At 59.2% G+C, this 21,003-nt stretch overlaps 1 protein-coding gene across 3 annotated transcripts in view; it reads right to left on the bottom strand.

Moving 5' to 3' along the window:
* Positions 1-21,003, bottom strand: part of STAB1 (stabilin 1) — a 26,966-nt gene extending 5,963 nt beyond the window's left edge. Inside the window, exons 1-47 of one of the 3 annotated variants that reach the window (XR_012060658.1) lie at positions 20,807-21,003; positions 20,345-20,613; positions 16,246-16,382; positions 15,811-15,926; positions 15,534-15,619; positions 15,371-15,440; positions 14,886-14,981; positions 14,495-14,605; positions 14,031-14,227; positions 13,647-13,777; positions 13,370-13,497; positions 12,997-13,076; positions 12,644-12,781; positions 12,363-12,506; positions 12,150-12,212; positions 11,738-11,851; positions 11,606-11,659; positions 11,283-11,363; positions 10,756-10,914; positions 10,328-10,390; positions 9,999-10,094; positions 9,665-9,751; positions 9,056-9,167; positions 8,410-8,596; positions 8,216-8,309; positions 7,949-8,107; positions 6,554-6,649; positions 5,787-5,882; positions 5,606-5,653; positions 5,309-5,439; positions 5,025-5,136; positions 4,545-4,622; positions 4,358-4,456; positions 4,129-4,227; positions 3,859-3,990; positions 3,517-3,645; positions 3,286-3,342; positions 2,883-2,966; positions 2,191-2,386; positions 1,972-2,067; positions 1,836-1,881; positions 1,648-1,724; positions 1,320-1,445; positions 1,045-1,118; positions 833-907; positions 450-572; positions 117-164 (exon numbers count right to left, since the gene is read on the bottom strand). Coding sequence is in view for 2 of the 3 variants with exons in the window: in XM_072941428.1 (XP_072797529.1) it covers positions 117-164; positions 450-572; positions 833-907; positions 1,045-1,118; positions 1,320-1,445; positions 1,648-1,724; positions 1,836-1,881; positions 1,972-2,067; positions 2,191-2,386; positions 2,883-2,966; positions 3,286-3,342; positions 3,517-3,645; positions 3,859-3,990; positions 4,129-4,227; positions 4,358-4,456; positions 4,545-4,622; positions 5,025-5,136; positions 5,309-5,439; positions 5,606-5,653; positions 5,787-5,882; positions 6,554-6,649; positions 7,949-8,107; positions 8,216-8,309; positions 8,410-8,596; positions 9,056-9,167; positions 9,665-9,751; positions 9,999-10,094; positions 10,328-10,390; positions 10,756-10,914; positions 11,283-11,363; positions 11,606-11,659; positions 11,738-11,851; positions 12,150-12,212; positions 12,363-12,506; positions 12,644-12,781; positions 12,997-13,076; positions 13,370-13,497; positions 13,647-13,777; positions 14,031-14,227; positions 14,495-14,605; positions 14,886-14,981; positions 15,371-15,440; positions 15,534-15,619; positions 15,811-15,926; positions 16,246-16,382; positions 20,345-20,425 (4,806 nt within the window). In the remaining variant the exon portion in view is untranslated. Of the gene's footprint in view, positions 1-116; positions 165-449; positions 573-832; positions 908-1,044; positions 1,119-1,319; positions 1,446-1,647; positions 1,725-1,835; positions 1,882-1,971; positions 2,068-2,190; positions 2,387-2,882; positions 2,967-3,285; positions 3,343-3,516; positions 3,646-3,858; positions 3,991-4,128; positions 4,228-4,357; positions 4,457-4,544; positions 4,623-5,024; positions 5,137-5,308; positions 5,440-5,605; positions 5,654-5,786; positions 5,883-6,553; positions 6,650-7,948; positions 8,108-8,215; positions 8,310-8,409; positions 8,597-9,055; positions 9,168-9,664; positions 9,752-9,998; positions 10,095-10,327; positions 10,391-10,755; positions 10,915-11,282; positions 11,364-11,605; positions 11,660-11,737; positions 11,852-12,149; positions 12,213-12,362; positions 12,507-12,643; positions 12,782-12,996; positions 13,077-13,369; positions 13,498-13,646; positions 13,778-14,030; positions 14,228-14,494; positions 14,606-14,885; positions 14,982-15,370; positions 15,441-15,533; positions 15,620-15,810; positions 15,927-16,245; positions 16,383-20,344; positions 20,614-20,806 lie in introns of those variants that run through there. The other 2 variants (XM_072941428.1, XM_072941429.1) reach the window with 2 other exon arrangements.

Raw genomic sequence — 21,003 nt, 5'->3', positions numbered from 1 at the left:
ACCAAACCAGCTAGTTCTCTGACCAAAGGAGACTATCAAGGCCCAGAGACAGGGAGGAGGTGCAGGTCAGCGAGGCCCCAGGTGAACCAAGGAAGCGAGGCCAGCCGGTCACTCACCAGTAGGTGGAGGCTGAAGAATGAGGCATGCTTGTCCCGAAGGAGCTCCTGGGGCAGGGGAGGCAAGGGTCAGCTCAGATTTTGGTTGGCCCCCATTCAGGGCTGGTGCCTGTCTCAGCACCTGTAGCCCAAGGTCTGGCCAAGGCAGAGACGAAAAAAGGAAAGCCAGGGTGGTCTGAGCACGGGTCAGGCCCAGAGTGGAATTGGGTCAGGCTCTGGGTCATGTTCAGGGTCAGGATCAGGATCAAATCTGGGGTCTTAACCATTATCATGGGTCAGCCCCATGGGGGCACTGCCAAGGCTGGGTCAGGGGTTCTACTTGGGTGTCGTTACCAGGCCGACTCGGGCACGGCAGGTGAAGCCATCACCCACGGTGTGGGCTGCATTGCAGGTGCACGTCCTCTGGCCGTCCCCTGTGCTTTTGCACACGGCGTAGGGGCTGCAGCCTCCGTTGTTCTGAGTCACGGACAGGAGAGAGGGGTCAATGACTCCTAGGACTCCTCTGCCCCAGCCCTGCCACCACCCGCCCTGGGGAAAGGGCCATGAAGTTCTCTGTCCAACCCTCCAAACTCTGTCTTACTAATCAGTCAGCTTGAGCTTGTGCTGAGGGTAGTTCACCCTTCAGAGGCCCTTAGGACTCTGCTTGGGGTGAGGAGGGCCGGCTCCTGCACCAGTCCCCTCCCTCTGTGAAACTGGGTGGGGCCTGGGGGTCTGACCTGGGAGCAGGGGTCCAGGAGCTCACAGGTCCGGATGCCGTCCCCACTGTAACCCTCACGGCAGCTGCAGGAGACCTATCCCAAATCCTAATCAGTGGGGCTGCTAGGACCCAAGAGTGGGCCCACTGCCTGGACAGGAGCACCCCCTCCCTGGGTCCGGTCTGAGGAGGGCCGTGCCCTATGAGGGAGTGGCACAGCCCTGTTGTGCTGACCTGCTGGGGGCCTGTGGGGATACAGTCAGCGTGCATGTGGCAGCCCCCGTGGTGGATGAGACAGCCATTAACTTCTGAGGGAAGAGACACTGGGGTGAGGGGCGGCCCTTGGCGGCCCCCTCTGTTCATCTGTCCATGCAGGTACTCTTCCCCTACCCTCTAAGCACCCTCAGTCCCGCACCCTGTGTGCCCCTCAGCCCTTTCTAGTCCAACGCAGATCACTGAAGCCAGACCCACAACCCTGAGTACACCCCAGTGGGGGACCCCAGCCTCACCCTGGCACAGCTCCCCGTCGCCTGTGTAGCCATCCAAGCACGTGCATATCCGCTGACCAGGAGCCACCTTGGTACAGTTGGCGTGGGGGGAGCAGCCCCCACGGTCATGGGCACAGGGGTCCACCTCTAGGAGCAGACCATCCCACAGAGTTGTGAGCAGCAGGTGAGGGACAGAGTAGGACAGGGGAGGAGGGCATGGAAGAAAGGAAAAGGTCAGAGAGACCGGAAAGGGGACAGGGATAGAAATGGACCTAAAGGGAGTGGAGGGGCTCTGTGGGGAAATCCACCCCAACATTTCAGGGGCCCCGGGGCATTGGTGTGGCTGGACCTGAACAGGAGATGCCGTTGCCTGAGTACCCCGCGGCACAGACACAGGCAGGGGCTGCAGCTGAGTCCCGGATGCAGCTGGGAGGGATGGGACGGATGGCAACAATTTAGTCTGTGTCTGCCCAGCCCCTGCCCTGACCCCAGTCCCCCCACCCACTTGCCCACCTGCCCCAGGCGGAGCTCACTCACTTGGCGTTGGGGTCACACTTCTGTGGGCACTGAGGGCCAGTGATTTCTGTGGGGGTAGGAAGATCGTTCTGATCATTCAGACCAAGGAACTGCCTCCCCAGGAATCACCCGTCTCCCTCTTGGGGCTCCTCCTCACTCTGGTCACAGCGGAGGCCGTGCCAACCCGCATTACAGACACAGGTACCGTCTCCTCGAAGCCCCTCCTGACACAGCCCATGGGCACAGTCACACACTGGGAGCAGAACAAGGGAGGACAGGAGTTACCCGGTGTCCGTCCTGCCCCTGCTGCAGTGTTTCCACAGCTGCTGTCCTCTGCCAGCTTGCCCACCATTCCTGCCCCCTCCCCAGCCCTCACCTCCAGTGCAGTTGGCCCCATAGCGGCCCAGCTCACACATCTCACAAGCCGTTCCGTGGAAGCCCTCGTGGCAGCGGCACTCCCCGCTGCCCAGGAGCCTGTCCTGGCACTGCCCGTGGCCCGAGCACACACCGCCCAGCCCCCCTGGGCACGGCTCACAGAGTGTGCCGAAGAAGCCAGGGCAGCAGTCAGGCACCTGTGGGAGGGGTGCAAGGAGAGGCCCAGCACAGGCCAGGACGGATGTCAGGGGGCAGGGAGATGGCCGGGGTCAAGGAAAGGCATCTGGGGGCCACAGAGCCATCGAAACAAGGCAAGTTGGGCCCAGGGAAATGTAGCCCGCCTTCCACAAGCCTCTCCATGGCAGGGCCGAGGAAACAGACTCAAGGAGGGAAGGGCTATGCCAGGCCCCACAATGAGGGGCAGAGCTGGGCCCTGTTGCTTCCCCCAGGGTTTAGCTGATGGTATCAGCTCCAGGCTGAGCCCCTTTCTCTCTCTCCCCATCCCCATCCCCTGGAGGTCTGACCTCAGCCCTCTTTCCCTTCCCCTTCCTCCAGGCCTTTGCTTCCCTGGCCTCACCATAGTCCCAGATCTGCCTCTGCCCTTGAAACCCCACCCAGGCTCCTGCCCTGGGCCCCTACTCTTGCCTCCTCCCCGGTTAAAGACTTGGATTTGGGGGTTGCTTCAGGACAAACCTGGATCTTCTTGGCACACGTGTAAGAACAACCCCGGGAGAATGAGTAACCAGATCGGTAGACACAGCTCTTCTTGGGGGTGTCCTGAAAATGGGGACGGGCAGGAGGGCTCAGCCAGTGGCTTAGGTAGGGGCAAGGCAGTGAATGGGGAGACAGACTCCAGGTATCAGTGGGTGAGACAGACGAGTAGGAGAGTAGGAGTCAAGGAAGGACCAAGACAGACAGACCTGATGAGAAGAGGGTGGCCAGGACCCAGGCGTGGGCCGCAGGGTCACCAGCCTCCTGGCCTCTACCAGGGAAGTCATGTGGCCCACACCGTTCCAGGTCCCCACGCCTGGGTGAGCAGACCTGGGCACAGTGAGAGCAGGGGAAGCAGATGGAGTTACGTGAAGCCCCGCCTCACCTCTAGCTGGTAGCCCTGAGTGCAGCGGAATTTCCGGCTGCAGTTGACACATTTCTCCTGGGCAGGGGAAGGGGACAGAGCGTCAGGTAGTCCCGGAGCAGGGGCCCCCACACCCACCTTCTTTCCCCCTAGGACCAGCTAACAGCTCGCCCACCCCTGACTAAGTGCCCCTCCCACCAGCCAGGCCAGATCTTAACTTCCCACTGCCCTCCCCCGGCCCCAGCATCTTACCCGCAGGGCCTCTGCATGGCTATGCAGGCAGCGGCTGGAGCCCACCGTCAGGACCCCTGACAGTCCAAATAGAGAGCGGCCAGGGGCCCCCAGCACAGGGCCTTCCAGTGGCACGTGGTTCACCTCGGGCTGGGGGGGCAGGGCAGGAGGCTGAACCACACCCCCCACAGTGCCCTCACTCTGGGGGCTAGAGGCCAGGGAGGCACTCCAGGGATGGGGGTATCTTCACAGACAGGGGTCCCCCAGGATGGGCCGTCCCTGGAGCAGGTGGGGGAACTCCCAAGATTAGTGGTATTCAAGAGAGGGTGCCTGAGGTAGGGTCTCCTTGCCCCCTCGACCAACCTGGCCACTATGGTTGTAGAAGACAAGCCAGTGGGCAGGGCCCAGGAGGGAGTTGCGGTGTCCTCCCCTCCGCAGAGCTTCCATGGAGAGCGCCTCCCCCAGGATCACGTGGTGTCGCACTACATCCACATCCTAGAGAGGGGAGGAGAAGCTCAGGGGCTCTAGGACTACCGAGTGCCCTGCACAGTGCGTTCTGTCCACCGTGGCCCTTTGCCGTGTGATAGGAGGCTCCCCCTCCCCCTTCAGTGGCCCCTGTCTAGGTGATCTCACCAGGCTGCTGCTGTTGGCCTGGGCCTCCAGAGAGCGGTTTGTTGGCACGAAGATGGTGTAGGCAGTGGCGGCCTCAATCTGGGGCACCAGCTTGTGGCGCTAGAGGCAGGGGGCAGGGATGGGCATAATCTCCTTCCATCCTGACCCTGGGAGCCAGCCAGCTCCGGCAGCACCTGGGAGAAGGCACCCTGACCAGGCACTCACTACCCCCTCCACCTCTTGTCCTTACCTGCAGCAGCTCCCGGAAGAGGTGGAAGGCAGGCACGGAGTCCAGCTGCTGCAGCAACCCCTGCCCACTGAGCGCATCCTCTCTCGGAGGCAGTAAGACCTGGAACGGAGCGTGGGGGCTGGTCGGGACATCATGGCCTCTCGGCATGCCTAGGAAGTTCCCCGCATATACACCCCTCCAGCCATACCTGGCTGAGAATGTGTAGGACACCATTGGTGGCAAGGAGGTCAGCCACGTCCACGCTGGCATTCTGCACCCAGACCCTCTGGAAGGCAGCAGGCAGAGTCAGGTATACACTTAAGAATGCGTGCACCAACAGAGAGGCTGCTGGGCACACAGGTACCCACTAGTGGCCCCAGCCTGGCCCAGACACTCTCAGATTCAGGACCTACCAGATGGGCACACAGACCCTCACTAAGACCCATGCATGAGAGGGACAGGTGTACACATGCAAAGATGGACAGACAACCCTGGTAGGGGAGTCACTCTGGTCCAAAGACACTACCCAGCAACAAATGTCTCCTGAGCATATTCTCTGAGCTCAGCCCTGGGCAGGGTGAGGGGACCCAAGCTCAGCCCTGGGGACTCTGGGTTGAGAAGCCTGTAGCCACTTGAGTGCCCCCATGCCTCATAAGGCCCCCTCTTCTGCCCAGAGTTCGCCACGTACCCCACTGATGTTGTGAATCTCCCAGCGCGTGGTGGGGCTCAGGGTGGCCACACTCTGCCCATCCAGCCTGGCCAGCTCCTCCTCGGAGAGGGCAGCCTGGAGAAAATGGGCCCTGAGGGGGCACAGTTTGGAGGGGCCATAGAACCAGGTTAGTGTACTTGGCAGAAAACCCTAGAACTAGGATCCACCCTGAAGTGTGGACAAAGGCCAGGCTGAGAACCTCTGGGGACAGGTTGGGTCTTGCACAAAAGCCCCCCTCCCAGGGTCCAGCCCCGGTTGCTCACCTGACCAGTTGTGGCAGCATCCTTGGCTGCAGCCAGAAGGCCTGGTCCTCACGGCTCAGCCTACGGATGGCAGATTCTGAGGGCACCAGGGCTGTGACTCGGCTGTCAGCAGGAAGAGTGATGCCGGCACCCTGTGCACATGGGATGTAGCAGGACGGGAGGAGTGATGAGGGCAGCCGCCATGTGAGACTACATCTCCCAGCTTCCAAGCCTACCTTCCACTACCTCCAGCTCTTAGAGCTATTCTGTGGCCTCCTGGATTTGAGCCCCCAGTCCCAGCATTCTGCCCTATCCTACCTTGATCCACTGGTAGAAGACAGAGAAGTGGGCATTTGCCTCCAGCTCCTGAGGGGAGGGAAAGAACTGAGGTCACTGGTCTAGGGACAAACCCTCCCCCGACTCCCCCCAGGACCCTGAGCACTGCCCCTTCCCACGGGTATATGAGAGGACTCCTCCCCAAGCAGAGGGAACCACTCACCTGAAAGATGTCTCCGTAGCAGCTGAAGCCATCACCCCCATAGCCAGGAGGGCACGTGCAGACCCTCTGACCTCCCCCAACTGCCCGGCAGGTGGCCTGGGGGTGGGACAGAGAGACACAGCCTCCATGCAGCGGCCATATGGCCAGCACGCATCCCCCACCTCCTATTTACCCTTGTTGCCCATCCTCCTATTGTTTGCTTGTCCAGCCACCCATCCCCACCATCTGTCTCCCCATTCATCCTGTCTGCATTCAGTTTGCTCCTTTGGTGCGCCTGGCCCTGCTCTCCAAGACCACTTAGCATTTGACATGAGTTACCCAACCCCATCATGAAAGATGGGTCAGGGAAGCCCAGGGCTGTGGGAGCACTCAGGAGGCCCCTAGACCCTCAAGAGAGGCCTGACCCAAGAGCAGGAGATAGCCAGGCCAAAAGTGTGGCACAGGGAGGCCTTTTGGAATACTGAGGCAGAGGTATGTTGGTATTAGAGCAGAGTGAGGTCAGGGGATGGCACGGAGCTCAGAGTGGCCAGGAGAGCATAGAACGGGTGGTGGGGGCACAGGCAGGGGACAGGGGCTGGGCAGGGGTGGGGCCCTTCATAAGGAGTTGTGAAAGCTCTGTCCTATGGGCAGTCGGTGACAGGATTTGGATTTGGAGTTTAGAAAGATCCCAATCCTGACCAGAGACAGGGACACCAGAGTGAGAGAGCTGCAGCCAAGGCCCACCCTGGAGAGGCTTCCCTGGGCCCAGAGCCCTCTCACCCCCTCACCAGATCATGGCAGCCACCGTTGCCTGCCCGGCAGGGGTCAATGGGGCTGCACACATAGCCATCCCCCGCGAATCCCAGCTTGCAGGTGCACCGGCTCTGGAGAGGCGGGGGAACAGAGGGTCTCATCTCACCAGGAGCATCTCCTCCTCCACTCCTCAGCTCTCGATGGCCACTCTCCGCTGGGGAGGCCCACTCGGACCCCAGAGGAGTGTCTCCCAGCCCCACCCTTGGAGGTCTATTTTCCAGATGGGAAGACTGAGGCCTGGAGGGGAGACTGGCTTTGGGAAGGAGTCCAAGAAAGTGATGGCATTGGCAGGAGGCATCCGTGGAGACTCAGTACCTCACTGCCCTCAGGCCTGAGCCCTGCAGGGCCTGTTGAGGTCAGCAGTGTTTGCTGCGTGGGCCGGCTTTCCAATGCCAGCCCCAGGGGTGGTGGCTCAGATCCCACCTCCAACCCCGCCGCCCTGCTTGGCTGCTCTGATCCTTCCTGCTAAGCACCAGTGTCCTTGGGCTTGTCCGCACCACAGGTGAGCAACTAGTGAGGCTCCCCAAATCTCAACTGCCCTTCATTGCGTGTGGGGGCATCGCCACCGGCTGACTCCACACTCAGTTCTGAACCTCTTAGGCCCCTCTGAGTTCTCACTGCTGAGGCCCCATGGGCTGGTGGTCCAGGTCATGGTCGGGTAGGAGCCCCAGGGATCCCTGCACAGGCCTAGGCCATGCAGAGGCTGACCCTGAACCAGCCAGACCTGGCTTCAAGGTTGGCATATTAGACATTCTTCAGTGCCAACTAGTCCCCAGGCTCACGCGGAAGGCCCCAGGTTCTGCAATCCTGTGACTGGAGTCTGAGACTCCAAAGTTTCACAGCTGAATTTTCATGATTTGGGGATGTCACTCCCCTTGGGCAGGGGTCTCTTCCTGTTTTGCTCTGCATCGAATTCGTAAATCTAGTACAAGGACTAGCACGTAACAGGTGCCTCGTGACGTGTGGGAAACCAATGAGTGAATGAGCTGTCAGAAGACAGCAGCCCAGGGGCCCAGGAGGGCAGGGAGCTCATGGATAAATTGGTTACAAGTCCTCATCGCTGGGAGATAGGAGGCACAGCCTTCTGACTGGAAAAAAATGCCGCCTTAGACTGGCCCTGGAACCACACGATCCTTTAAAACTCTCAGAGACTTTACATTGCTGCCAGCAACATATGACTCAACGTCTGCTGCTTCCAGATTGTACGACTCAACATTTCAGAACTGGATTCTCATTTGTGTCTGAGGTGTGAGACCCTGAGCTTGAGTTCTTGGAGTGGACGTTCCTAGAGTCAGATGGGCTAGGGAGAGAGTCCCCAAGCATGGAGAACCCCCGCCTCACCCACTCTCTCCAGGCCTGCGTAGCCTCACCTGCCCGGGCCCCACGTAGCTGCAGAGAGCATCAGCATGGCAGCCGCCTCGTGCATCCAGCTCGCACTCGTCAATGGCCACACAGACACGGCCGTCCCCACTCCAGCCTTTGTGGCACGTGCAGTGGTTAGTGCCCGGGGCCCCGGGGACACAGTCAGCCTGTAAGAGCAGCAGATAAATGACTCAGGGCTGCGGGGAGGCAGGCAGAGGGCAAAGGAGTCCCACCTCTCGCCCGAGTCAGAACTTCAGAGAAGGGGCCAGACTGACGTTCTCTGAGCATCCGCCACGGTCTGGGCGGGAGCAGGGGTTGCTGGGTGTGCAGGAGAAGCCGTCACCCTCAAAGCCATCGAGACAGAGACACCTGGGAGTGGGTGAACGAGGGGCTCTGGTGAGCCTCTAGAAGCTCTGAGTAAGCTAACAAGCAGTCATGGACGGGGCAGAGAGGAAGCGCGCATCCTCACCTGGCCACACCCCCCTGGTTAACGCAGCGGGCGTGCAGGTGGCACAGCTGGGACTGTTCTGTGGGCCCACAACTCCCCATGGACTCATTGCAGAAGCGGCCGCTGAAGCCTGGGGCACATGTGCCACGCTGGCACACACCCATGCTGCCTGGACGGTTGTCACATAGACCATGGACACAGCCGCAGTCTGCAGGGAGGAGATGGAGCAGGGAAACTGAGGTGGGAAGGGGCTGGCTGGGAGCCAAGATGCAGCTGGGGGAGAGGTGGGAATGGGGTAGCCAGCAGAGATTTGACTTCAGGGTCACAAAATCAAAGGTCATCCCAGACTTGACGGGAGAGAGGAGGTAATTCAAGGAGGGCATTCAATGCTTTCGGTAACCTTATTCTAGGTACCCTGCTCCCAACACTACCACCAGGAAGTTCTTCTGTGTGGCTGACCTAAACCTTGCATGCTTTAGATCAAACCGTGGTTCTTTTCCTGGCATGGGTGAAAGAAATATCTACTTCTGTTTCCAAAACCTCTTCCAAGCCCTCTGGGCTTCACCTTTCCTCCTGAGGCTCAATTTCCCTTCTTGGGAGTCCCCATTCCCCCTTCCAAGCAGACCCCTTTTCTCCCTGGCAGGCAGCCTGGGCCAGGACCACCTACCTTCTTGGCACTGGTCTCCGTGCTTTTTTGGGTTGGAGCAGATGTGACAGGCGATGCCCTTGTAGTCTGGGAAGCAGAGGCAGGCCCCATTGCCCTGGACTCCATCGCTGCACTGGGGGTGGGCAGGAGGCACGATCAGTCATGGGGAGAGGACCATCCAATCCTCTCCCCCAACACCGCTTCTCTCCATAGGCTAACTCTGAGCTCCTGCTTCCCCTGGAAGTCCTCCCCCGGAAGAGACCTTCCAAATCACTGATGCTGCCAAAGAACTTGTCCCCTGAAAGGCACCTGGCCCTGGAGGCTCCATGGGTGGCTCCTATTTAACCTAGAAACATGTAACTCCTGTGTTATTCCATGGCCAAGTGCCAGTGTCAGCCTGGTATCACAAAGTAGCAAAAACATGACAAAACTATCGACAAAAAAACTATGTACTTAATTATTTCTAATTAAAATAGTGAACATAATTTGGTCTAATTTCTACTACCTAGATGTGAAGAAGCCAAGGGCAGAGAGAGGCAGGCTTTGCTCAGACACACAGCCAGTCATCGGCCAACTTGAGGAGAAGCCTCTGGTTCCTCCACCCCTCACCCCAGGGCAAGAGGGACTCACATTGCCTTTGCCGTAGCAGGGGTTGGAAAAGCCACCAGGACACTGTGCACAGTCAGGCCCGAAAAACCCTTTGCAGCAGCCAGGTTTCTGGAGGAGAGAGCACGTCTGAGGGTCTGTCTGGAGCCATGCTGTTCCCCCATCCAAGCTGCTTCTGCTCCCTGGTCCCACATCTAGAGCAAGGGGGTGGATTAGGCCCCTCTATGACACCTTTTCCACCATTAGGATGCAGCACAGCTCTCTGAGGAAGACAGCCCACCAAGCCCCGGCCTGGGGGCCCCAGAGGAGAAGCAAGTGCCCTGGGTCCCCAGAGAGTGAGCGCCCACGCCCGGCTCACCAGGATGGTCTGGTTGCAGTAGTGGGCGCAGCCCTTCTTCAGGACGTTGAGCCCGATAGGGTCATGGGTGTAGATGCATTCCTCAGGGGACATGTCCTGGGTGGGCAGTGCCACACGGTCAGCAGGTATGGGCTCTGGGCCGGCCGCCTTCACCAAGCAGCCCTGGTCCAGGGATCTCAGCCCCTGGTCCCAGCATTCTCACTGTCAGTGGGGCTGAGCCTCCAGGTCCAGCCGAGCCCCCCAGCCCTACTTCCCCACCCTGAGCCAGGGCAGAAATCTTGCAGGGCAGTCAGGAGTCGGCCCCAAGGGCTGAGCCTGGGGATGCTCACCAGCTTCACACTGTTGGGAGGGCACATGCTGCTGTTCAGGGCTTGGCAGTCCACACAGGAGCCCTGGGCAGGGCAAGGGAGGTGGGGAGAAGGCTGAGTCATGATTTATTTACTCAGCAAGCCCTAAGAAGGTGGCACGGAGCCAAGGCCTGGGGTATGAGAGTCACGACAGCGGGGCCAGAGGGAAGAGTGAGGGCAGAGGCCCTGTAGCGGGAGAGCATCACGGGCCTCGGCAGGGAGGCTGGGGACAGGGCACAGATAGTGGCAAAGGGACAATCAGTAGGACTGCTGGAGGCTGGGCATGGGGCATCCAGGCGGATCCCAGAGCTACCATCAGCCCACCCACTCATGTGAGGGGAACTAGAAAAAGGCACCCTCCCTGGGAAGGTGATCCCAACACAAACAGCACTGGGGTCCCAAGCACTCACCACCACCACCCTGTGCTGCTCCTCATTGCAAAGCTTGGGCAGGATGGGCAGGATGGTTGGGGGCAGCAAGATGCCCTCCAGCATGTGGATCACACCGTTGGCAGCCTGTATATCCACTCTCCGCAGCGGGACACCATCAGGTCCCAGCAGGATGCGGCCCTGTGGCGGGGCCCCGTGTGTGTCCTGGGCTCCGTGTGCTGTCGGAGGCCCAGCCTGCCAGCCACCTTTTGTCCCCTCTCCCTGGCCACACCTCCTGCTCTGGCAGAACCACTCCAGCCTCTGCACCCTCTTCCCCTTGCCCATGTGCTCGCCTTCCTCCTCTTTGGAGCCCTCCTGTGTTATTCCACATAGATGGTTGGGCCCCAGAAGAGGGATTTGATCTGAGCCTGCTCCTGCATGGCCCCCACCAAGGCCTGCCCACCACAGGGCTTGGAGCATGAAGGTGGGTATGAAAGAGGCCAGACCACTGGCTGGTCATCACCAGCCCCTCCGTCTGTCCCTCCGCTCCAGGTGTTTGTGGAGCTCACCTCCTCGGAGATATTCACAGCCAGGACCTGGTTTGCCATGGTGAGTACCCGACCCTTGGAGATGAGCTTCTCAATGGTCAGCTGGGGTGGAGGAGACGGTGGCCTTAGGCTGGGCACTGGCCACACCGTGGGGTCACGCCCAGGACAGCCCAGGTGACTTGCAGCTACCACCTTGATCCCCAGACTCTCCTCTGTGCTGTAGAGTCCAGCTGGGCCAGGAGAGGAGAAGGGGCCCCCAGGAAGACCAGCACACACAGACAAACTCCCAGACCGACCGCCCAGCAGTGGGTGCAAGCCAGCTGCCCTTCCAGAAGACTTCTCACCTGGCTGTGGCTATGGATGTGGTACCTCACCAGCTCCTGCAGTTTGGAGAGACCCTGGCAGGAGAGAGAGGGCTTGCCTGCTAGAGGCTCTGGTGTGCCATATTCCCAGCCCCTTCTCCCCAACAAGCTTACCATTGTGAAAAGGTAGATGAGGCGGCCATCACGCAAACTATCCACTGCCTCGTTGCTGGGGGCAAAGACCGTGAAGGGCCCAGGCCCGTCCAAGAAGGAGGGCAGCCCACAGTTCTGTTTTAGTGAGAAGGAGGCTCAGGAGGGGTTCCATGGCCTGCCCCCACCTCTGAGCCCTGCCTGGGCCCTGCTGCCATTGGCCTGCAGAGAACTCCCACCGGGACTAAGTGGGACATGCTGGCAATGGGTCCACGCTACCACAGAGCCTCAGGATGGTGATGGGCAGGGTCTAGGATGGGGTCGTGGACAAAGGCCCACGCTACTCCCCACCAGATCACTGTGGGGCAGAGTCTGTGAAATGAGGGGGTCCTGGACCAGAAGATCAGGTAGGCGAGGATCTTTTCCCTAAACTTACCTCCAGAATGGTTTCAAACCGGGTGAAGACTTCAGTGGAAGCAAGGATCTGGCCAATGGTCCTCTGTAGGAAAGGACAAGCAATGAGGGCCCCAGGGGGGTTGGAGCTCTGCTCCAGCCCTGCCCAGAACTGCCCCTCCCCCTTCTCTGAACTTGGTGGGGGTCTGAGGCCACCCAGTGGCACAGTGGGATGGTGGGGAGGGTATTAGCTTACCTTGGGGTCCCCAGGGAGCTCTAATGGAGGCCTCCCCTGCAGGGCACTGACCATGTGGAAGACGCCATTGGCTGCTGGGTAGTTGGCCTTATGGACAGTGAATGTCTGTTGGGGCTGATCTTTGTACTTGTAGGTGTATTTCTGCTGATACATGAGACCTCTGGCTCAGACTCCACAAGCCCACCCCTTGTCCTGAGGCCCTGTCCCACCTCCACACCTTTGCCCAGACTGTGCTCCCCACTTGTGACTCCTCTGGCCCCCAGGCCGAGGTCCCTACTTACCCTGAAGATATTGAAAGTGACGGTGATCTCCTGCCCAGCCAGTGTCCACCACCTGCGTGTAGGCTGGGTTCCTGACTCCTCTAGCATGTGCTGCCCTGCGATGATGTACTGTCTGCAGAGTTGCTGGGCAACGGATGCCTGTGGGCACAAGGGCATCTGGGTGCCAAGTGGGCCCAGGGTAGGCAATCCTCCTCATGCCACCCTGCTAGAGCAACAGAGGGAATAAGAGGCTTCCTAGGCCTCAGTCCCCCAGAGTATGCAACTAGGGGTGCTCTCAGGGCCTGGCAGCCTGGGGCAGGATTCAGGGAGGAGGCAAGAGCCGGAAGCCAGCTCCTTGATTGGCTGGGGCTCACATTCATGGTCCTGGAGATGCCAGATGCCACCAGCACAGTGAACGGGCCCGACGTGGTGAGGATGTCCCGGCAGCCCTGGTCTGGGGGTGGGAGAGTATGCATCAGGATGAGTCTGGGGAGGCCCTCAGGCATCAGTCCTGGGTTTTGGAGAGTTGGGGTGTGGGGTTTTGGGTCTAGATCTAGGGTAAATGGCGACATCAGGATCTGGGGGGCTATTTCCCACCCCCATCATGCACCCCACCAAAGCCCATTCTCTGCTTGCACAGCTCTTGGGCAGAAAACAAGGCATTTCTGCAGAGTCTGGCCCCCTGTCCCTTCCAGCAATTCTGGGTGCGAGGGGCAGGGTCTTAGGCAGGTGGTGGGGGTCACGCACCCATCATGGCGAGGGTGACTCTCAGCCTCGTGAACGTTAAGCCCATCTGGCTGGCCTTCTGCATCTCGTGGAGCAGGTGTCCGTAGCAGGCACGCCCATCTCCCACCTGGCCCTCTTTGCACACACAGCTGGGGCAATGGTAGAACCAGTCAGGGCAGGGGGTGTGGCCAGGCCCCCTCCTGGCCCTCACACACCGTCCCCACGGGGCCCTTGATCTGAGCCCCATCTACTCTCCCTGCTATGTCCCTCGTGCCCACCCCGAGGCCCCTGTTCCCACCTGGTCCTTCCATCAGGGGTCACCTGGCAGGTGGCTGACCGGTCACAGGAGTAAGGGTAGCAGTAGGCGAAGCAGCCCGCAGAGGGATTGTGGTTGATGCTGACCAGGCCTGGCTTACATGTGCAAGAGGCCTGGGTCCATGCAGAGGCGGGAGGGTGACACCATGTCCATGAGAACTGTGGTGTCTGCCATACCCACAGAGCTCTGTTAGGTTCCCACAACCACCCTCAGAGAAAAGGGATGTCATCCTCTTCTCATTTTATAAAAGGGGCAGCTGAGGCTCCTAGGAGGCCCATGATTTGCTGCAATTTGTGGGCCCTGGGTCCCACAGTCAATGTGGGTGGTTGGACCGTGGGGCAGGCCCGGCCCAGGGCCCCAGCTCACCTGGCCTGGCTTCTTGTACAGACATAAGGTGGAGTTGCCAGGGCAGCCACCATTGTTGGTGGTGCACGGGTCCTGGGGCAGACACACTGTCCCGTCACCATGGTAGTTCTCGGGGCAGCGACACTGTGCCTGTCCCTGGGGGCTCACCGAACACTGGGCCAGTGGGGAGCAGGGCGATGGCTGGCAGGGGTCGGGGGCTGCCAGGGCAGAGAGACAGAAAGAGAGAGAGCGTGCCAAAGTGAGCCCAGCACCCAGGAGCCTCGCCTTCCCCAGAGCCTCCAGCGAGGGTGACCCAAAGATGGGGTGAGCAGGCTAGACCTTGAGGACAGGCCCCCTTCCTCTCCCGCAGGGACATTTCTCCTTCCCTGTAAGTGGCCAGATTACACTTGCTGGTTTAAAAGGATGTCTTCCCAGCGCCTGCTCACCCTGAGCTGGGCCCACCGGGCTCTTGATCATAGACTTACCTCGGCATTCGCTGCCCTGCTGGGTGTAGCCAGGCAGGCAGCTGCAGGTGGGGGCCTCTACAGAACACTGGGAGTTCTGGGGACAGTTCAGGGCCTGGCAGATAGGCAGTTCTGAGTGGAGAGGGGAGAGCATTGCAGGTTGGGGAGGACACAGGAGTGAAGATGCTCTGCCCAATTTGCTGTGTGACTCCGGTCAGGGCCCCACCCTCTCTGGGCCTCTAAGCAGTGGAGGTCTCAGATGATACCCCCTCCCCCTGACCAGTTGTGTGCCTCTCCTACTTAGAAATCAGGCTGCAGGCAGAGATCCTGCTGAAGCTCAGGCCCCATCTTTCACCCAGTCAGCCTCTTCTGCTCTGGCCACTGAAGACCTGCTGCTCCAGTAGCTGCTCACCTTGGTCACATTGGGGTCCAGTGTATCCAGCAAAGCACAGGCAGCTTCCATCCCCGAGTGGCCCATGGCGGCACATGCCATGCACACAGCTGCATACTGGTAGGAACACACAGGGACAGGTGGGACCCCAGCCTCTCCCAGGGGCACACAGAGACATCGAGTCCCTGCCCTGTTCTTCCAGAACTCAGTTCCAGCAGGCACAACTTCAAAAATACAAAGCTGTGATGAATGACCACAGGGTTGGTGGGAGCCCAGGGGAGGCACCTGACCCAGGCTGGGGATTCAGGGAGGGCTTCCTAGAGGAGGCCTCCAAGAAGAGCACATGCAAATGCCAGAAATGTGATGAGGCAAAGCTCATGTCCTGGGCAGGAAGGGTGAGACTGAGCAGTTGGGAGGGAGTCTGGTAGGAGCTGGGGGTAGGGACTGGGTCTCCACTGGCCCCCAGATGGACACTGGCTTTGCCCTCCTGCCCTGCCAGCACTTACCTGACTGACAGTCAGGCCCGAAACGGTTGGGGTCACTGCACTCCTGGCAGGCTGAGCCACTGAAGTTTTCCTGGCAGAGGGATGTATTGGAAAAGATGCACTAAGTCAGTTAAGTCAGTGCAACCCCTCCACTGCCCCTACCCCAGCCCCACCCGGCTCTTACCTGGCACACGCAGGTCCCATTCCTGTCTATGCCATCCAGACACGTCCCATGGCCGTTGCATGGGGTGTCAGCACCCCCGGGGCACTCTGTGGACACCCCCCCCAGAACTCTGCTTGCCCCAATTCACCCAACCCCCACAGCTCTGGGTGGCCCCAGACTTGGTCCCTCCCCCAGAGCATCCAGAGCCAGGTGGCCAAGCTGTGCATTAAAAAAGCCATTTGAAGGGGAATATGGGTGGGCTGGGGTGTAAGGAGCAAGGCTGGGACCCTCCCCCTACCATAGCACTGGGACCCCCAGTAGCCAGGGCAGCAGGCCTTCTGCACCACGTCCTGCCAGCACTCCAGGCTGCAGCCGCTCATGGACACCAAAGAATCTCCCAGCTGCACCTCGTATCTGGGGACCAAGGATGGGTAGGGGGATGGGAGGAGCTCCCCCCTGCAGCCTCCCCACTGGGTTCTCGTGCTCTTACTCCACTCCCTCTCTGCCTGGCCACGAGCTGAGCACAGGGCGTGGCTCACAGCAGATGCTCAGTAAAACCACCTGCCCCGCACTCTCACTCCTTCCTGCCTGCCTCGGCCCCACTGGAGGGGCCAACAGAAGTGTGGATGAGTGAGCCCCTGCCCTCACTCTCCAGGGCCGCCAGGCTCTCCTGGTCCCCTGCCACCCCATAGGACACCCCTGAAGCAGGCAAGGATGGGGTGAGCGTCCACACCGGCAGTCCTGTGGTATCTTCTCTGGGGACTCCCGAAGCCAGCCTAAGGGGCACATCCTCTTCTTGATGGCGGAGCATGGGGTGCAGGGTACGTGCGTGACAAACTTGGTCTTCACATCGCAGTGCCTGGACTGCACCTGGGCCACGGGCGGGATTTAGAGTGAGGGACCCGGACCCCACACACAGACCTGACTCTTGACTGCAGTGAGGCCTAGCACCCCTCTCTAGGCCTTGGTTTCCTGCCTGTTAAGCAAGGGTGAGCAAGGGCAGGGAAGGCCCTGAGTCTGGGGCTATCACTGCCACAGTGTGCCCCTATGTCTACAGCCATGTACCTCTGCCAGGGACCCTAGAGGCACGCCCAGAAGGCTCAGTCTCTGCCTTGTGACATGAAGAGAATCTGGCCCCCTCGTTCCACTCTGGCCTGTTCAGATGAGGAAACTGAACCCCCTCCAGGGGGTATCCTTGCCCGCAGTTGCCCGAGGACCTGAATCTAGACTCTCAACCTAATGCTCATTCTCACATTTCATTTAAAAATAAACACTATAGAGAAAAGGGAACCCTCCTACACTGTTGGTGGAAATGTAAATTGGTGCAGCCGTTCTGGAAAACAGTATGGAGGTTCCTTAAAAAAACTAAAAATAGAGTTGCCATATATCGATCCAACAGTCCCACTCGAGGGCACCTGTCCGGAGAAAACTCTAATTCGAAAAGACACCTGCACCCCAATGTTCACAGCAGCACTATTTACAGTAGCCAAGACATGGCAACAGCCTAAATGTCCATTAACAGGTGACTGGATGCGGAGATAGAAGATGTACTTTCTATATATATATATCTCTATCTATTTATCTATCTATCCGCAGTAGAATACTACTCAGCCGTTAAAAGAGAGGAGGAAGTAACGCCATTTACAGCAACATGGATGGACCTAGAGATTATCATACTAAGTGAAGTTAAGCCAGAAAGAGAAACAAAAATACCGTACATTACTTATATATGGAATCTAAAATAAGACACAAATGAACTTATTTATGAAACAGAAACAAACTCACAGACATAAGAAACAAACTTACGGTTATCAAAGCAGAGAGAGGGTGAGAGAGGAGTGTATTAGGAGTTTGGGATTAGCAGATACTAACTACTATAAACAGAACAAACAACAAGGTCCTACTGTATAGCACAGGGAACTATATTCAATATCCTGTAATAAACCATAATGGAAAAGAAAAAAGTAAACAACTAAATGACAGGCTGACACTGTTGAGGAGAACACCCATCCCTGAGCACAGGCAGGACACAGCTTCCGAGGAGATGGCTCTCCAGGTGTCACTTTGCTTTGAGCATATCCCCCGCTCCACCCTTGCTGCCAAAGGGCCCCCTCAGCCAGCCCAGGGCCCTCTCTGCTGCGCCGGTGTCAGAGACCCAGGAGTCAGCCCCAAACCCCTGAAGCTGACCCACGTGAGCAAGCACGTGCGAGGGGGTCTGAGTGAGTTTGAGCCAAGCAGTCACGTTCCCTGAGCCTTGGTAGCTCACAGCCCCATACACCAACCAGGACCCAGCGGTCCACTGCCCATCCCTGGACAGGCAGTGCTGGCAGTGAGGCAGCTGAGAGGACCTAGGTTGGAGGCAGCCACTGAACTGGGACCTGAGGGATGCATGAGAATTGGTCGGGGTAGTGCTCCTAGCAGAGGGGACAGGAGAGGCAAAAGCCAGGAAGCGGGAACGAGCAAGCGGCCATGGATGATGAGGCAGAGACAGTGCAGGAGAGGATGGGAAGGGGCTGGTGGCCAGGCCAGGGAGGGGAGGTGGAGTCCAGAGCAGCCCCTGTGCTCATTTGTGTTTTAAATGGGCCCTGTCTGCTGCCTGGAGAACAGAGGTGGCGACAGGGGAAGACATGGTCACCGGGGTGCCAAGAAAGCCCCGGGCCTGCAGTCCCACTAGCTGGCCTGTCACAACTCCCCCAGGTCCACCATCATTGGCCCTACTGTTACTCACAGCAACAAAGTCCCAATAACAAATAGCACTGACCCTGGAGGGATGGAAGCCAAACTCTTGGTTGTCAGTGGGAGAAAAGGCCACAGGAAGGTGCATTTTAATGAGAAGAGGTTTGGGAGGCTTAGGGCACGGCCTGGAGAAACTGAGAAGTTCGCATTTAAAAAATGCTGACCACACAGCTCCAAATGGGGTGAGCCCAGAACATCTCTTTCCAAGAATCCATCACAGATGTGTGGCTCTCAAAGCCAAAGAAAAGGAGAAACAGCGCCTCAATACTGTCTTTTGGTGAACACAGGGCCTCTCCCACAGCTGTGATTTGGTCTTTTCTGCTCATGCCTCTGTGGTCTGCAAAGAGGGAAGTTGCTATGATCGGCCTCAGGCTGAGCTGTGGGGCTGGATGTTGTGGTTACATTCCACCCCCCTCCCAAGGCTTCATCTTTGCTGAGCCAGGGAGCCACTAGGAAGTTGGGTAACTCCAGGGCCAAGCAGCTGCTGGCTCAGGGCAAAGGCTCAGCCAGCGGCGGGCTCCCCCGAGGGCCACCTGGCCAGCCATCGCCAGTGGCAAGGGGACCAGCTCTCACAGGAATGTTGGTCAGCCTTGCATAAGGGCTCGGGGCAGTGAGAGAGCACTGTCCTCACTCTCAGGTAGAGGGGGGTTCAATGAAGTGGTGGGTGAATTACAGGCCCTGTGGTGGATACTCATTCACAAGATGTATCCATGAAAGTGTGATGGAAAAACCAGCAGGCAAATCACACTTCTCTCTGGGGATCTCACCGGAAGTGGGCACTCAGCCTCTCGGCCAGGCGGCCTGAAGGCAGCATCAGCTCCAGCCCACAATTGTCGGCCCGGCAGGTGGAGTGAGGCTGGATCACGGCCTAGTGGTTAATCAGATTCCCTTCTTCCCGAGGGCACCTCAGGACCCAGCTGAGCCAGGTGGGTGCTGCCTTCCACCCTGTCCCAGTCCAGAACTGATTTTGCAACATCTGCTTCCCCCAGAGACACAGCTGGAGAAGGTGAGGAGACATGAGGTGTTAAGCCTCTTGTGAAAAGGTAGAATCCCCCCAAAGCTGGGGCCCAGGGCCCAGAAATCAAACCCCCTGAGAGAGGAAGGGACCCTAACTACTTCCCCAAGAGTCAGATGAACTTGGCCTCACAGGGGAGGGTCCCTGGAGGCAGGCCCCAGCCAGATGACTCTACCTCCATCCCCAGGGTGGGAGGCTCTTTCAGAAACTTTAGTTGGGACAATATCCCTACTATGTGGCCTCGGTGGACCTGCAGACAGGCAGCCCAGAGTGGGCAGGCTTGCAAGCACCAGACAGCTGCACACTGAGACCCTGCCAGCTCCTCCCTCGTGGCTGAATAAGGAACCAACCGCAGACGGTGGACTGGAGCACAGCTCCAGAGTTGGACTGACCCGTGTCATCCTTGGGCCTTGGCTTCCTCAGGCAGAGAACAGGGTCTGCCACTCAGGGGCTGGGATGATTGGAGGGGATAATGCCAGGTGTGCCCAGAACTGTATAATCAGCTGTTCTTAGGCTCGAGGGTACTGCTGTTGGCTGCCGCTTACCCAGAGGGACTGGGGGTGAGCAAACCTCATTCTTCCTCTGGGCACTCTTGGGGCAGGACACAGGCACGCACATGTGCACACACCCAGCACGCCTATGTGTGTTCCATGTGAGTCTCTCGGCTGGTTAGCCCCGTGAGGGTTGGGGGTGATCACATCTCCAACCCCCAGGCCAGGGCCACAGAGAGACTGGGCCTCAGTCTGGGCACAGAGGGCAGGAGGATGAGCCGGGCTCTGTACCCCCCACCCACAGGCTGGGGAGCCCTGGGACGGCTGTCCACACTGCTGGCTGGCTAGCCGGACACAGAGGAGGGCAGACCAACACATTCCCACATCCCTGCCCCTCTAAGCAGCCAGACACAGACCTCAGCCTGAGAAGGTGGGCATAAGCCCTCTGTCCAGCTCAGAGAAGGTCAGACAAGGACCAGGTGCCGTGGGTGTCCCAGCTTGTGTCCGATCTGTGGCCCATCCCTCCCTGCTCCCACCACTGGCCAGCGGGGCCTGGATACCAGGTACCCCTGCAACTGGCTCACACTCACCTTCTGCCCTGTGATGAAGCTGGAACCTGCTAGGCAGAGGGCCAGGAGGCAGAGCAGGAGGCAGCCCCGGGGCACCACCATGGCCGGTGGCGACTGGTGGGTACACTGTCCAGGACAGTCAGGACAGCTGGCTGGGGAACAAGCTCCAGGAGGCAGGCGCAGTGCAGGCAGGCAGGACGGGGGCGGGCAGGCGCTTTAAAAGCCGCTGGGAGGCCCGTCAGCTCACCCCCACAGGAACCCGCCAGGATTTCCTCCTGCCTATCAGCAGCCTGCAGGCGGAAGGGAAGGTGCTGGCCACTGACCCCTGCATGGACGCCTGGGCCCTTCTTGGGGCTTCCTGGCCTGGGTCCCTCCTCCTGGCATCACAGCCTCCTAGCCCACCATTAGCTACATGCCTGGGGCCTATGAGAAGTCATGAAACACATTCAAGTACAGATGCAAACAACTTTCCACCCCAAGTACCTGCGAGCCCAGCAGGCTTCATTCAGAGGCTCTGGGGGTTCTGGTGGTTGGGGGGCAGGGCAGCCCCTGAATCAGGTCTGTCTGCCTCCACATTTCCAGCTGCTGGGGGCACTTGCAGGCCTCTGACTCACTGCAGGACTTCATGCTAAGGGGACAGCCACCAGACTGCTCCTACTCTCACCTGCCCTAGCTATCCC

This window comes from Vicugna pacos, chromosome 17 (assembly GCF_048564905.1).
Source record: "Vicugna pacos chromosome 17, VicPac4, whole genome shotgun sequence".
In the NCBI taxonomy this organism is placed as follows: domain Eukaryota; kingdom Metazoa; phylum Chordata; class Mammalia; order Artiodactyla; family Camelidae; genus Vicugna; species Vicugna pacos.
This window is presented reverse-complemented; position numbering and strand designations above follow the sequence as displayed.